Below are 16,008 nucleotides of genomic sequence, written 5' to 3'. Positions count from 1 at the left end.
AGTCCTCTTGTATTCTGTCATGACACATGACTAAGCCAGCCAGGGTCAATCCAGGAGAACTGGGCTGATGTGAAATAATCACACACAGAGAAATACCTTTTTCTTTGGGTTCTGTGATGGCCCCTCTAACCTAGCTCCCACCAAGGAGGCAAGGCAGGCAAGAAAGAGAGAGCATGCCTCCAACGGTTTTATTGGGGGAGGCTGTTCCATTGAATATTCTATTTAAAAAAGGGCATAGGGTAGGGTTACAACAAACAAGTGGGTGTAATCCAATCCCATCAGGTGTCGCCCACTCCTTCTCTGAGTGGAGGTAAAGCCCAGTGTATTGCGGGGTACAATGACTTGAGTACCCCTTCACTCGGGACTTAAAGGTGTGCACATAGCTGCTGTCCAGAGCTGCTCCAGACTGTGTTCGTTGTTTGGATGGGACATATCTTCCCCATCCCTTTACTGTCAATCTGTGTCTGTCTTTCTCTCTCTATTTTTTGGTACCAGGGATTGAACCCAGGGCTGCTTTACCACTGAGCCATATCCCCAGCCCTTTTTATGTTTTCTTTAGAGTCAGGGTCTTGCTGAGTTGCTTAGTACCTTGCTAAGTTGCTAAGGCTGGCTTTGAACTTGCAGTCCTTCTGCCTCAACTTCCTGAGTCACTGGGATTGCAGATGTGTGCCACGGTGTCTGGCTAATTTATCTATTTAAGTACACTTAAAGTTTAGCATGTAGTTGGATTTTGCCTTTTTAAAAAATGTATCTGACAATTTCTTTCTTTTCTTTTCTTTTTTTTTTTTTTTTGACAGTGTTGGGGATTGAATCTGGGGCCTCCCATGTTCTGGGAAAGCGCCCCCCCGTGGAGGTACATCCCCAGCTTTTTTAATTTTTAATTTTGGGACAAGGTCTTGCTGAGTTGCCCAAGCTGGATTTGAAGTTGTGATCTCCTGTCTCAGCTTCCCAAGTAGCTGTGATTACAGGAATTGCCACCTTGCCTTTTAGTTGGAATCTTAGTCCGTGACATTTAAGCAGCATTTAATGTGATGATTGATGTGGTTGGGATTGGTACCATTTTACTATTTGTTTTTGGGGTTTCCTTTTCTGCTTTCTTTGGATTATTGTACTCTATAATTTTAATTTGCTTATTGAGAGTTTAGTTATATTACTACTTGTTTTTGATGGCTGCTCTGGGAATCACAGTAGCATTCCAAATTCTTCAGTCTCCTTAGAACTAATTTTTCCTCTCTCTATTCTAACTGCTGGAGCCTTCCATGACATGGACTCTCCTATGTTAGTTGCTCTGCAATCAGAGCCCACTCAGAGCTCTTTCTTGGGGACACCTGTCTGACTGCCCGGATGGGCATTGGTGGTCTTTGCCCTCCGAATGGGAGGCTCTTCTCCTGGGCACTGCATCATACTTCAATTCTGCTTGCTGTGGGGTCTCCAGCACCTGGTACAGTGCTGTATTTAATTACCTGCTGTTTGAAGGGAGGCCTGAGCTATGGTTTGAAAACCACAGATGAAGTCATGGTTATGCTCCAGGGGTGGAAATGGCACAAGGTGAGACTCAGGGGCTGAAAAGACGGTGTGCGTGGAATGGCGTGCAATAGTCAATAGACTAAGTGAAAGTTAAAATGTAAAAATAGAAAACGGCTATAATCACAGTAGCCACCATTTATAGGGCACTTAATAATGGGCCAGGCACTGTGCTGAACTGCACATTTATCTTATGTAACCCCAGCCCTGTGAGTTATTCTCGTCTCCTTTTCAACAAAGCCAGGCAGGTGCAGAGAGGTTGGCTCCTGTGGCCCCTGTCCTGGGTGAGGGCTGCATTCAAACCCAGCTCCATGTGACTCTGACGCTTAGAAGCAAGACCAGCATGTGGAGCTTGATTGCTGGAGGCTTCGGATGCTGGTCCCAGTGCTTCTGTTCTGATTTGGGGCCAGAATTAGTTGGAAAACAGTTGAGAGTTATTACTTAGGGTCTGGAGAGTCATGCTGCTTTAGCTCCTGGGGGAGTGTGGGAAGCCACCTGAGGCTTTTGGGTAGGGAAGTGCAGAAAGGGAAATAGTGTCTCAGGACCTGGCAGGAGGTAGGCTGCATAGAGGGCAGGATGAGTGGGGAACAGTGACCAGGCCCTGCTGTGACAGTAGCCACATTTAGAGAGGTGACCAGGCCCTGCTGTGACAGTAGCCACATTTAGAGAGCCACCGTCGCATTTTAGAAGGAGGAATAAATGTTAGACATGTCTTGAGAGATGCAGGGCTGGGTTCGTTAGTGACAAGAGGAGGGGATGAAAGAGTGTTCTGTTATCTCCTGGGTCGCTCGCTGTTACCTAAGGACCACTAGGTGTATTGGTGAGGGCGATCCATGTCTTACTCCGTCTTCCAACCTGGGGTCTAACATAGAATAGAGGACAGGGGACAGGGGAGGGAGAAGGAAGGAGGGGGAAGTACTGAAGGCCTGGAATGGAACAAATCGGATTCCATGCCTCTTTTTTTTTTTTTTTTTAAAGAGAGAGTGAGAGAGGAGAGAGAGAGAGAGAGAGAGAGAGAGAGAGAGAGAGAGAGAGAGAGAGAGAGAGAGAATTTTTAATATTTATTTTTTAGTTCTCGGTGGACACAACATCTTTGTTGGTATGTGGTGCTGAGGATAGAACCCGGGCCGCACGCATGCCAGGCGAGCGCGCTACCGCTTAAGCCACATCCCCAGCCCTCCATGCCTCTTTGATCACGTCAAAATGACCCCATTGTTATGTTTGACTAAATGTACCAATGAAAACATCAAAAAAAAAAATGTCCATCAGGCTACCTTGATTCTCTCAGATTAGGAATGACCAATTAAAACATGCATATCCAAAAAATAAAAATAACAAATAAATAGGGTTCTATAGTCTTTGGGGTTGAGAGAAAGCTGTTTTGGAGGAGGGATGGACAAAGTTAGGAAAAGTAATTATAAAATTGTTTTTAAGAAATTTGTGTTTGTTCTGGGTAAGATGGGCATTAACCCCGCCTGCCTGGCCAGCACATTAGAGGGATATTTCTCCACTTCTGTGTCATTGTGTGGCTGATGGACAGTTCTGTCTAAGTCATTGAATATTCATTAGTTAGCTTGTTAGACTACTAGGTGACTGAGAAAATCGGGAGTTTTCGCCCATGTTCTGTGGTTGGGTGGAGGGTGTGTGTGGGTGAGCCGTTTATGACCTGCTTTTCAGATGGTCATCAGAAGTCCTGCCACACTGAACTGTTTTTGTTTCTTGAGCCTGAAAGAGCTTCAGCAGCTTCCAAACTGGCATCCAAACGTTTTCACTTTCCTAATGAAATGTATTCTTGAAATTAAAAGATTGCTTTGAAAGTGATCCAAAAAATAAGCTCATTCTCTGAAGTTCAAGGCTAACGCAGGAGATTTCTGGATGCTTGTGGGGTTCACCCAGAGCCCTGCTCTTCCTATCAGTATGGGACGTGGAGATGTGAAGTGACCACTGGCATTCCATATTAACGTGGGCTCTTTTTTAGGCTTTTGCTTCTATTTCTGCCTGAGTGACTGTCTCCCTAGAATTGCTTTAAGGCTTGGATTTCAGTTGCATCAATGGCAAGGCAGGCCAGTTGTTGGGGGGGACTCTTCCCTTCTCCCTGTTCAGGTTGCCTTGGGCCCAAGTCAGTTGTGCACCTTTCCAAAGCTCTGGGTAGCTCACTGTCGGGTGGTGTTACCCTGGGCCACAGGGGCCGTTGGAGTTGCTGTTTTAAGCTTCTTGTTTCTTTGCTGAGAAAATATTTGGTCTTAAACACACACATAATACTTTTTTCTTTCTTGCCCTAGATGCTGTTAATGAAAAATTCATTTAAGAATGTCTCTGAATACATGGTTGCCTCTTACCCAACAGTTAGTAGAATAGTTTTTTCTTCTCTTCTCCATGTTGTACAACGATAGATACGTCAGCCTTTATTGAGGAGTCCTTTTTCTGGAAGAGATTCAGCTCTGCTGGCTGGTGCCCTGAGTACAGACCCAGCCCTGGGGTCTTGGCTGTCTCACCTTTGCAGATGGGCAAAGGAACAGCTGTGAGCACCAGGTCCTTGGGGTCTTGGCTGTCTCACCTTTGCAGATGGGCAAAGGAGCAGCTGTGGTTCTAAGAACTGTCCACGAGGTACAATGGAACAAGGTCAAGACTGTAAGGAAAGGCATTATAGGAATTTTGGTGGTTGTTACCCTTTTATTTTGAAAAATCTTTGAAGAAGTTCAAGGCTGGTGCAAGAGGAAGCTATTTGTGTCCTTTACAGATTCTGGCTTGGGGGGTTTTAGAGGCATGCTGTTCTGAAATCTGGACTCTGTCTCTTCTATTTTTGCCTAATTAGACTTGGCAAAGGCCTGCAGAGTAGTGTCATAAAAGTTTGTTGCTTGAATTCATGTAACACAGGTTGCCTTTTGTTCTGAGTCTCTTAAAGCTACCTAATGACATCAAGTATCTATGCCTTAGCCAGTTTCTCAAACCGGAATCCACAGATGCCTTCAGGTTGGAGACAGTGCTTTTCCTTTAAAAGGGGTCTGTTGGTGCATTCTTGGAGTTTGAGAAACATTTGTTTAAACAACAATAGTAAACTCTGGAATTTGAATCTTAACTCATTGTTTGGATTTTTGCCATTAGTGTTCAGTCTTGGCAGAAATTTTAGGGAGTAGGCCATCAGGGGGCACATTTTGATCGTGACATTCTTGGCTTTTAACTCCTTTAGTTTCTGCGGAAACCTGACCTCAAGGGCTTAGCAAATACAGTGAGCGGTTAACTGAGCTAGGGTCTATTTAGAATTCAACTATGAAATGGCACCAAGAGGATGGAACTCGTCCTAAAAGCCCCGTGCCTTGCCTCTTGACGAAGCTCAGATGTGGTTCCAGTAAAGACAGAGGCTGATTCTCAGCTGCCCTTTCTTGCAGTGCCTGCTAGAAGGTGGAAGATACAGGTGCCTTCAGTTTTCTCCTGAGGTCATGATTCTTTTTGTATGTACACTTGCTCTCTCCGACTCTGAGACCACGGAAATGTCCTTAGCGAGTTTGGTTATTCAAGTTGGCTGGAATATTTTTGACTTAAAAAATGTGCATCACATAGTTTTGTCCTCAGTTTTCACATCACCACCTGAGGACTCAGGATGCAGGTGGGCTGTTCATCTTCTGGGTGGATCATGACTTCTGTGACCTTGCTGTCAGGCGGAGACTGGATTGCCCTGGAGCTGCATGTCTCATAAGGGGTCTTTTGAGAGTCCGCCCATGTGCGGGAGCACACCAGTCAAGGCAGGCTGCGGGGGTGCTGCCAGAGGCCTCCACTCCTAGCCAAAGCCACCCTCTGAGGCTGTTCAGATACATCAGCCTCGTGACCTGTTGCATCCCTCAGCTTCCCGTCTAACCACAGCAGCGGTTTGACCAGTGGCTCTTCTAATTCCACTCTGGCCCAATTAGGTGGAGTGAGCTACGTTTTGGGTTCTGTGCACCTGTTGCCCCGACTGATGCTGCACCATTGCTTTATTTTGGGGGAGGGATGTGGGCGATACTGAGGATTGAACTCAGTGGCACCCTACCACTGAGCCACATCTCCAGCCCTACTTAGAGACAAGGTGTCTCTGAGTTGCTTAGAGCCTTACTGAGTTGCTGAGGCTGGCTTTGAACTCGGGATCTTCCTGCCTCGGCCTCCCTAGCCGCTGGGATTACAGGTGTGTGCCACTGCGCCTGGTATGACCACATTTCTTGGCTCCCAAGAAGGGGACAGAAGGTTGCTCTGTGTCCTCCAGTTTCTCACTTGTTCTCTCTGGTCCATGTCTTGGAGACTGCCGTGGTTCCCTAACTCAGGTAACCTGGGTGGGCAAGGAGGGCCTATTTATTTTTTATTTTTTTAAGGCTTGGGTTGTTATTTTTAATTGTTTTTTTAGTTGCAGATGGACACAATACCTTTATTTTATTTATTTATTTTTATGTGTGCTTCGGACCAAACCCAGTACCTCATATGTGTGAGGCAAGCGCTCTGCCACTGAGCCCCAGCCCAGTCCAAGCTTAGGCTATTTTTGACGTGATGTGACCTTGGAGCTTTTCCTGTGGCCACCCAGTAGGAGATCTTTTAGAGGAGCGTAGGAGTTGTGGCTCTGTATTTTTAGACCACATTTTCACATGGCATTTGTTCCTTGGTGGCATGGTGGCAGGAAATTTGTCTTGCTAGTCTGGCTTTTAGAAAGAGTGCATCAGGACTGCCTCTGCCCGGTTTCTGTATCTTTTTGAGCCTCGCTTTGTGCATCTGTGAAATGGGCATGAGGACGCATGCTTGCGGTCTCCCTCAGAGTCGGCAAAGAGCAAGTGAGCCAAATGTTTTAAAGAACTTTGCTGAGCTCTGAGCCTCCCTCTGACCGTGGTTGTGCTGTGGGTAGGTTCTAGTCATACAGCATGGGCCCGGGAACCTTCATGGGGTCTTGGGTAGGCTGGATGAGCCAGGCTTCACACAGAAGGGGGGCTCGAGAGGGAGTGAGTCAAGCTCCAGGCTCTCTAGTGCCATTGCAGGTCAAAAAGGATTTTGTGCGCTACCACTGGCGCACCTGGGATGCCAGCAGCTCAAGAGGCTGACACAGGAGGATTGCAAAGAGGAGAGCAGTCTCAGTAGTGGTGAGGTGCTTAGCAACTCAGTGAGACCCTGTCTCTAAACAAAATACAAAATAGGACTGGGGATGTGGCTCAGTGGTCGAGTGCCTCTGAGTTCAATCTCTGGTATACAAAGCAACAACAACAACAAATGATTTTGTTTTGGTGTGTGTGGGAGGGGGGTTGCTCATTTTTTTTCTTTATAATTTAGAAGTTAAAAAAATTTCAGACTTGCGGAAAAGTTAGGAGACTGAGATGAGGAGCACCTGTGTGTGTAGCCTGGTGTTGACAGGCAATGGCAAGTGCCAGAGTGGCTTTTGCTCTCCACCCCTGTGCCCTGGGTTTTGCATGTCAGCAACTGCACTCTGGTGGATGTCCCACGTCCTTCCCACCCTTCCTTCTCGCAGAGGGCAGCAAACTCGCGTTTGCGACTGGGTTAGGTCCAGCTCTCCTTCCTCCTGCTTAACTTGCACCTTCTCTCTGTAGGATGAACTGACTGCTGTGAACGTAAAGCAAGGCTTCAGCAACCAGCCAGCTTTCACTGGGGATGAGCACGGCTCCGCTAGGAACATTGTGATCAACCCATCAAAGGTACGGCGGGCCCCCTCCCCTGGGACCACTGGCAAAGCAGGTTTGTGATGAGGCATTTGATTTGCCAAGTTGGTGCTGCTCAAGCCAGTCCAGGTTTAGCATGCCCTTCTGCAGGCTTCACTGCCCTGGGCCAGACAGGGTCAGCACTGATGTGGGGGATCGCCATGCTGAGTCTGGTAGTTCCCTCTTCATCTTCTCAGGTCTCCTTAAGGCCTTCCTGACGTCGTCAAAGACAGACAGCCTGAGAGGCCAGTATCTTGCAGTCCAGGCTGTACTTGAGATCTGTTTGGTTTTCCCATGGCAGAATTCGGGTTGGACCTTTTTGGAAAGGAGGTGGCATTGTGTCCTGTCAGGAGGCAGGTGCGGCCAGTTAGCCCTGGTACAGGTCACACGAAGTCTGATCACTTGGCGAAGGGCACGCCTGTCACCCTCCTACCTCATAAAGTGGCAGTTTCTTCTCTTAGTGACCTACAGATCTCTACCTGTGGTGCTTTACCTTCCCTCCCTACCTCCTCCTCCCTTCCTCCACCCTCCCTCCTCCTCCTCTTCCTCTTCCTCCACCTCCCTTTCCTCCTCTCTCCCTGCCTACCTCCTCCCTCCTCCTCCCTTCTTCCACCCTCCCTCCCTTCCTCCTCCTCTTCCTCCTCCTCCTCCACCTCCCTTTCCTCCTCTCTCCCTCCCTACCTCCTCCCTCCTCCTCCCTTCTTCCACCCTCCCTCCCTTCCTCCTCCTCTTCTTCCTCCTCTTCCTCCTCCCTTTCCTTCTCTCTCCCTCCCTACCTCCTCTCTCCCTACCTCCTCCTCCCTCCCTCTCCTCTTCCTTCCCTTCTTCCTCCCTCCCTACCTCCTCCTTCAGTTCTTCCTCCCTCCCTACCTTCTCCTTCCCTTCCTCCTCCTCCCTCCTTCCCCACCTCCTCCTCCCTCCTTCCCCACCTCCTCCTCCTTCCCTTCCCCACCTCCTCCTCCCTTCTTCCCTTCCTCCTTTCCTTCCTCCCTCCTTTCCTTCCTCCCTCCTTCCCTTCCTCCTTCCCTTCCTCCCTCCTTCCCTTCCTCCTTTCCTTCCTCCCTCCTTTCCTTCCTCCCTCCTTCCCTTCCTCCTTCCCTTCCTCCTTCCCTTCCTCCCTCCTCCCCTTCCTCCTCCTCCCCTTCCTCCTCCTCCCTCCTTTCATTCCTCCTCCCTCCCCGCCTCCTCCCTTCCTTCCTCCTCCCTTCCTTCCTTCCTCTTCTTCCCTCCTATCCTTTCTCTCCCTGCACCCTCCACCCCGCCTTCCTTCCTCCCTCCTTGCAAGGATTGAGCCCGTGCTGCCCCAGCCCCCCCAGCCCCTACCCCATGGTACTCGGAGGCCCTATGAATATCCCATTCTCACCGTCAGGTAGAATTCCACCTGGTGATTTCAGCATCCCTGATGATTCCAGTTGAGGGATTTCTTTTGCTGAGGGTTACGAAATGCTGGTTTCTGATCATTCCTCAGCGGTATTGGATGCGTTCTTTGGTGAAGAAGAGCTTCCTTTACCTCCCACTGTTTTAGGATCACTTGGATTCTTTTTGTGTCACCCATGGATTTCTTTTTAAATTTTTTTTACTATTACTTTTAAAATTAATTGTGCTGGGATTTATTACTTCATTTCTTTTGAACGCTTAGATGGTCCCATGTGTGGCCAGTCAGGGCCCCTTTACTCTGGCCCTTGGCTAACGGTCCCGTCACCTCCTTCTCCCTGGGACGACAGCAGGTTCCAGGCTCGCCTTGTTCTCTCCCTCCCCAGCCCTGGTTGCCCTCGAGGCGGCCCTGCTGGAGGGGCCTTCCTCCTGGCTGCTTTCACTTTCGGTGGCAGAGAGGAAAGCAGAGATCTGTCTGTCTTGTCTGCCTACCTACTGTTGCCATTTCCGGCCCAACCCCACGGGGTGTTTCCCTCTTTTCCTGTTCCATCTTTGTGTGTTCTCCCAGCTGAGAACCTGACTCTCTGCAATATCAAAATATTTGTTTGTTTGCTCTTTGTGTACTATAAAGTTTCAGCATAAACTATTCCAATGTCACTCTAGCAATAAAGTTGCTGTATAAAATCTACAATTTTTTAAAATAATAATTTTGTCTTTAGACTAACTTTCATCAAAAATATGTAGTCAGGCTGGGCATGGTGACATCTGCCCATAATCCTAGCAGCTTGGGAGACTTGAGCAGGAGGATTGCAAGTTTGAGGCCAGCCTTAGCAACTTAGCCACACCCTATCTCAAAATAAAAAAAATAAAAAGGGCTGGGGATGTAGCACAGTGGTTAAGCACCTTGAGGTTCAAGCTCCCAGCACCCCAAAACCCCCCCCCCCAAAACCACACACATACACAATCACACAGATACCGATATAATCAGAAAGTTGTTTTCAAAAGTTTCTTGAATTGGGCTGGTGCTGTGGCTCAGCAGTAGAGCACTCACCTAGCACGTGTTGTGAGACCCTGGATTTGATCCTCAGCACTACATAAAAATAAATAAGTAAAATAAAGGTATTGTGTCCAACTACAACTAAAAAATAAATTTAAAAGAAGTTTCTTGAATTGAATGTCTTTCTGTGATGTTATCAATTAGGTGTACAAATAAAATTGTTTTCTTAAGGAATCAATTTTTTAAAAAAAGTCCTTTTTGAGTTTTTATTGTTTGGGTATTAAAATACCTTCACTGTTATAAAATTAAAGGCATACATACAAAAAATATAAAAATGTATACAGGTAAATTTCTATAGTTCCTTTTCTAGAGATATGCATGCAAATAGTTTGTCTATTATTCTGGATTTCTTTTTATTGCATCCACCTGTATCTGTATATACATAAATAATTGACAGTTTGCTGTCAACTGAAATATCATTTCAGAGATGTGAAAGAGAATTGATGCATCTTCTGCATATTCCACTGACCAAGCACGTTGATTTGAGTTTTCTTTTTCCAGTCTTTATCCACGTGATGTACAATTAGCTGTGTGCGATTTATGTTGTGTTTTGGCTTGTGTGTAACACTTGCATTCACTGTTTTTAGGTGTCTGGTTGTGCAGCCTCACCCCTGTCTATCTCCTGAATGTTTTCTTGTTCCTCAGCTAATCCACTTTTTGAAAGCGAGTTCTGTCTTTTAGCTTTCTCTTTTGTGGTGCCGGGTATCAAAGCCTTGGCCTTGCACACGCTAGCCAGGTTCTCCCACCCCAGCCCTAACTGATCTACTTTTATAATACGAAGCCTTATTTTGCAGGCTCTCTGCCTTTTGACTAAAGTACAAATAACAGCAATAACTTGTGGGTGGATGGCATTCCTAATTTGTGAGCTATAATTAATTGACTGACACCTGTATACACAGTGGTCAGCCTGTGTCTATAAAGAGGCTGTTGTCACACTTGAGAGGTGGCTTTTGTTCTTTAGGGTCAGTTCCCAGAAGCACATCTCTTGAGTTCGAGGGAGCATTCTCTGCTTCTGTGATGACACACATGAGCTTGGGGCAGATACAGAGAAGCTCATCTCCTTGCAGAAGGCTGGGTTCCAGCTGGAGTCCAGTTGAGGTGCAGGTCTGTTTCTCCTGTGGCCTCCTCCGGCCACCTCCAGCCGCCCTCGTGTGGTCCCTGTCACCTCATTCATGTTCATCAGGGCTTCATCCTGTGGCCTTATTAACCTTAGTTATCCCTTGTGCCCCCATCTTAAATCAAGTGACCTTGGGACTGGGGCTCCTGTGTGTGAATTTTGGAGGACACTGTTTAATTCATGACAGAAAGTACCCATGCTTTCTGTCTCTTGATGTGAGCTGCTGAGTTGTGCTCAGTATTGAGTTTTATGTCAACTCAAATAACTGAACACACAGCGTAACATCCGTGACAACTTCTGCTAGCATTCTTCCTGATGGTTGTTTAAGGACTCAGGACTTCTGAGAAGAATTTGATTTCATAAATATGAAATATGTGAATGGTAGCATAGCTTCTAAATTTTTCCCCATATTCTTATCAAATGAATTATTTTCCATCTAGGTTTGGGTGGGTGGAAGCAAGTGTTAAATTTAACTTTTACTTTGTTTGAAAGACTATAAATTGGCAAAAATCCTTGAGAGGGCAAATTGGCAGAACTTCACAATGCCGAATCCTGGAACCCTGGCAATTTATCTTAAATCTGTACCTGCACATGTCTGAAGTAACAGGCACACAAGGCCATCCACATTAACACGAGTCATAATAGCACAGTTTGGAGCAGGTCCATCAACAGTAGCTTGATTAATTGAATGGTGATACACAACAATGTACTTTGTGGGTTTATCTATTAAAAAAAGTGAAGAAGCTCTGTGTAAACAGACCCGGAAGGCTCCTACTGTGTTCGCATAATGAGCCAGACGAATAAGAAAGAGACAGAAATAGTGTCTGCTCATGTGTAGTCACTTAAGGAAGCTTTGGAACCACACATAAGCTTATCAAGTTGATCACTTAGAGGTAAGCATTGGGATTTGAGAATGAAGCTCTTTTTAATATGTTTTCAGATTTCTGAATAATGTCAATATGTTGCTGTAACAGTGAAATTAAATGTTATCATCATGCTTTGATCATTTTGGAACCTAATGTGCATTTTCTTCTTTTTTGCTTACTTTGCAATTTTGACTTTGTTTGAGTATGAATTTCTCTACAAAATTTTTAGCAGGAATTAACCAGGCATTCACCATGTTCCATTGCTATGTCAAGTACATAGATAAGGGTTTTATTGAAAAAATGGATTGCTTAGACTACTTTTTAAAAATTTTAAGCCTTTTTTGGGATTAAAATGCACATTGTTTGGAGCCCTTGGTGCAAAGACTAAATATCAATTGGGAGATTTAATATTAAGCTGCTATTGGTGGCTTGTTTACAAACAACTGGTTCTGCTACAGTTTTGCACTTAAGGTATTCAATGGAAGTTCTGCAAACATTGGCTTACAACAGGACAACTGCAGTGAAGTTGTTTTAAGAAAAGCTCAGACTTATTTTTCTACTCATTCTAGTTTTTACCACCAACTCACCAAAACAGACTTTTTATACTACATTAGTCACAAGACTGCAGAAGGCCAGTTCACATTCAGAACATGTCGTGCCAGCGCTTCCTGCTGGTAGGTGAACTTGGCTAGTGGCTGAAGGCTGATTCCCCAGTGATAGACTGCTTATTGCCTCATGAGTGTTTCTGAGGTGATGCTTGTTATGCGTCACCATGGTGGAGATTTTATCTTCCTTGTAGTTGCACTGTTTGCTAACTTTATTGGGGACATTTATTAGGAATTATTAACTGTATCATATTTCAGAATTCTCCGGGGGGGGGGGGTGAAATATGATGCTTGTAAAGGATTCCTGGAAATTCTAGTAAGCTCTCTGTAATTCACCCAGTTGTCACACACGACTCCATTCCCTTCCTCTCTTCCTTCCTATCCCTTTTTCCACCTTAGTGTGTGGACAATAGGAAAGTGATCAGGTAGCTTGCAGAAGCTCCATATGCCACGTCCTGAGCAGGTGGCACTAGCATCCCCTGAGGACTAATGCTGGTGGAATTGACAGGCCCATCAAAAATGTTGAATACCTAATTAAATTTTTTGCAAATTTGCATTTAAGTAAATTAAGTTTATTTCAGCTTTTTTTAAAAAAATTATCAAGTATAAGCAGAATTTCCTTTTACAAAATATGTGATGTATCATGAAACCAACAAAGGAATGATCACCAATCCATGCCAGGCTCGCTCTCTTCCCCTCGCAGGGAGACCCCGCCTGCCCCAAGGCATTGGAGTGGAGAACGCTGTCGTTTTGTCCTACCAGAGGTCTTTGAAGGCTCTTCTTTTTGCTGTGGACTACTTGTTAATTGTGGAACAGAGGTGCTGGGTGGGTTTTTGCATTGAGTTAGCTTATGGCAATCACAACTCTTGACTTTAAGGGTGTAAATCAACATTTTATTTTCTGATGGGCTATATGAAGATTTTCGATTAAAACAGTAAAGGTAAAAATGTGTAGAATGTACTGCCTTGCTTTATTGTCTGTTTTCTTTTGTCTTCTTTCCACAGATCGGAGCTTATTTCAGCAGCATATTAGCTGAGAAACTAAAGCTTAACACTTTCCAGGATACCGGAAAGAAGAAACCCCAAGTTAATGCTAAAGATAATTACTGGCTGGTTACTGCTCGATCTCAGAGTGCAATTCATAGTTGGTTCTCTGACCTAGCAGGAAATAAACCACTTGCTATTTTGGCAAAAAAGGTATTAAGTATTTCTTAACCTCCTTATGATTAATTATGGTCTTGTGAAGATGAAGCTTTTTGAGATGATGCCTAGTACATATTTTTTCCCCAACTCCTCACAGCTGATGCCTGGGCCGAAGGTGTATGGCCCAGGGGCGTGCTGCTATGAGTGGAGCCCAGGACACCTGTAACCCACACCCTCCACACAGCGAGAGCAGTTTATGTGGACTTGAGGTTGACAAGATTTCTAAACCAAGAATAGGCAATGATGCTTCTCCTTTTTTTCTATTGTATTTTTCGTTTCCTTGGGTCAAAAAGTTCAGGATTCCATAGGAAGATCCTTGCTTTGAAGTTATTGCCTCATCGTTAAAAATACCTATGCAAATGCTTCAAGCCAAGTGTCTGTCCTACCCAGTGTGAGAGAGATTATAATTGTATGTGTGCTTGTTTGTTGAAAAAGTTTTTGAACAAAACGGGCAGGTTTATTTATAGCTTCTGAGTTTTTTTTTTTTTTTTGGCAGGGGGAGGGGAGGCTCTTTAAAATCTTTTGCCTTTGATCATTTTCAAGTGGGAAATCGATGCACGGATTCCGTAATCTTATAGTCCCAATAATACAGAAACGTCCTTTGCAATTTAGAAAAGAAGTTGGAGATCTCCCTTGCAGTCTTGATCTGACTCCCTGGACAGCTTTGGAACAAGGCCATTGGTTGGTTCTCCCCTTCCTGAAGCCCTCTGGTTTCAGGCCACCGTCTTCTGTTTGTAGGATCATGTGTTCATGTCCACCTGGCACAGGACCAGGGTGTGGAGAGCTCCTTTGTGCACTTGTGAGTTTTCTGAAAAGCAACTCTTGGAAGATAGTGCTGCTGTCTCAGCCGGCTGAGCCACTCAGTAGTACTCCTCCGAGGCCTGTGGATTGCTAGTGGGAAGCTGCAGAAGGGGTTCCTCTGAGAGCCGATGGAGGGTGTGAGCAGCTCACCTTCTCCGTGTTGCTAGCTGGCCTCCTTAGGTTTTCCCTTGCCGTGAGCTTGCGAGTGCAGGTTTCGGATGCTTCCCCAAAGCGAATACTGATGTGGAGCTGCTGCCCTTGCTTTTGGGGTGCAGGACATGCTCGCTGGTCCCTCAGGAGGGAGACAGCTCTGGTGCAGTGTGTTAGTCACTGTTCTTCTCTCTTCATTAGGAGCTGCCTCTGGCCAAGTCAGGTGTCCCTCAGGTAAGCCCTGACGCTTATTCTTCGCAAACGTGCCTGTTTTCTTTATAAAACCATCCAGCGTACCTTGAAGCACGTTCGTTTCCCAGCCTTTCAGGAGTCCTTCCCCTTTCCAGCATGTCCTCTTCCCAAGGTGGCTGAAGGATCCATTCTCTGTGTGTTCCTCCTAGTGGAACCTCCAAGGACCCCCTTCACTTTTGATATTTATTTACCTTTGCAATGGCTTCAGGCCCCAAACCTTGATTTACCTGCTCAGATCCTGGGCACCTTATCCAGGTTCAGGCTCCTGTAGGGGTGGTCATAACTCTGGGCCAGTCTTTTATCACTCTGAAAGCTCCACAGTACTTGCAGTGTCCAGCCACAGAGAAGCCGTGAAGGGCTTTTCCTTTAATCATAGTGGGCGTTTGATTCAGGAATGGAGCTTCCTGCCACCTGGACCTTCTTCCAGGGCCAGAACAGCTCCCTGGTCTCTGATTCTCTCCTGTTCATGTCAAGGGACCCCATGCCTGGGGTCTGTGGGTCTGCTTTGCCTCCATCCCACTTAGCCACTGGGGGATGCTGGTGTGGGTGAGCATCCAGGTTTGAGGAGGCCAGAGGACAGCACTGTAAGACCGAAGGAGCTCGCACCAGATGTCTGGATTTCTTGTCCATCTTGATTCAGCTCCAGCTCAGTTTAAGGACCACATTGTGGTTCAGGGGTTTCCAGATTCAGCTAGCAAGCTTAATTCTAGGGGTTTCTCTATGGAAAACACGGAATCCATCACTGTAGGGAAGTCACAGCCTAAACACGTTTCCCTCCAGAGTTGGCCTGGCCGTGGCTTCTTCATTAATTAAACAGCTTCCTTCATGCATGCTCTTCTGAATGCTGACGCCCAGATCCAAGGGCAGCGGTTCTTAGGGTTCTGCCGGCCCTGGCAGTGATCTGGAGTCTGCCTTGTGTGCTCATGTGAGATCCACGGCTCAGTTTTGTTTGCAGTGTCATCGAAACATTTCAGGTGTTTAAGTCTTTTATTTTTTCCTTCCTAACAGTTGGGGTTCAGTAGGAATCCTGTAGGCAACGAGGAAGATGGTGCTGGTGGAGGGCTTTCTCTGTATTTGTCTGTTGCAGGTGCTGGTCTTGTGACTTTTGGCATCCGAGTGCTGTATCTCTACCGGCACAGCTAGGTACCCGGGCTGCTGGCACCGCCCGTGTGCTCTGGTGAAAAGCAGGCATTCGGGACTGGGACTATGCTTTTCTGGTCCCTGACTTACATGGTGGCCACTAAACCAAAGCCTTGTGCTCCATGACAGAAATGCCATGTAAGCTGAGGAAGTGTCTCATTGTGATGCCTCACTGTGGTCTGCAGGGAGGAGGGCTTGCAGCTTTGGCCCACCAGTTTTCCGTGTTCCTGTGCATGGTGTGTGTGCATCTGCAT

The 16,008-nt window shown here is 46.3% G+C and overlaps 1 protein-coding gene across 7 annotated transcripts in view; it reads left to right on the top strand.

Annotated features, from left to right (window-relative positions):
- The window catches only part of Med12l (mediator complex subunit 12L), a 275,089-nt gene that overhangs the window by 21,033 nt on the left and 238,048 nt on the right, over nucleotides 1-16,008 (top strand). For all 7 annotated transcript variants that reach the window (XM_078043553.1, XM_078043550.1, XM_040269994.2 and 4 more), the window contains exons 3-4: nucleotides 7,083-7,187; nucleotides 13,214-13,405. In XM_078043553.1, coding sequence (XP_077899679.1) covers nucleotides 7,083-7,187; nucleotides 13,214-13,405 — 297 coding nt within the window. The remainder of the gene's footprint in view (nucleotides 1-7,082; nucleotides 7,188-13,213; nucleotides 13,406-16,008) is intronic.

This window comes from Ictidomys tridecemlineatus, chromosome 3 (genome assembly GCF_052094955.1).
Source record: "Ictidomys tridecemlineatus isolate mIctTri1 chromosome 3, mIctTri1.hap1, whole genome shotgun sequence".
NCBI lineage: Eukaryota > Metazoa > Chordata > Mammalia > Rodentia > Sciuridae > Ictidomys > Ictidomys tridecemlineatus.
The sequence above is the reverse complement of the archived record's forward strand: the minus strand, read 5'-3'. Positions and strand labels throughout refer to the sequence as shown.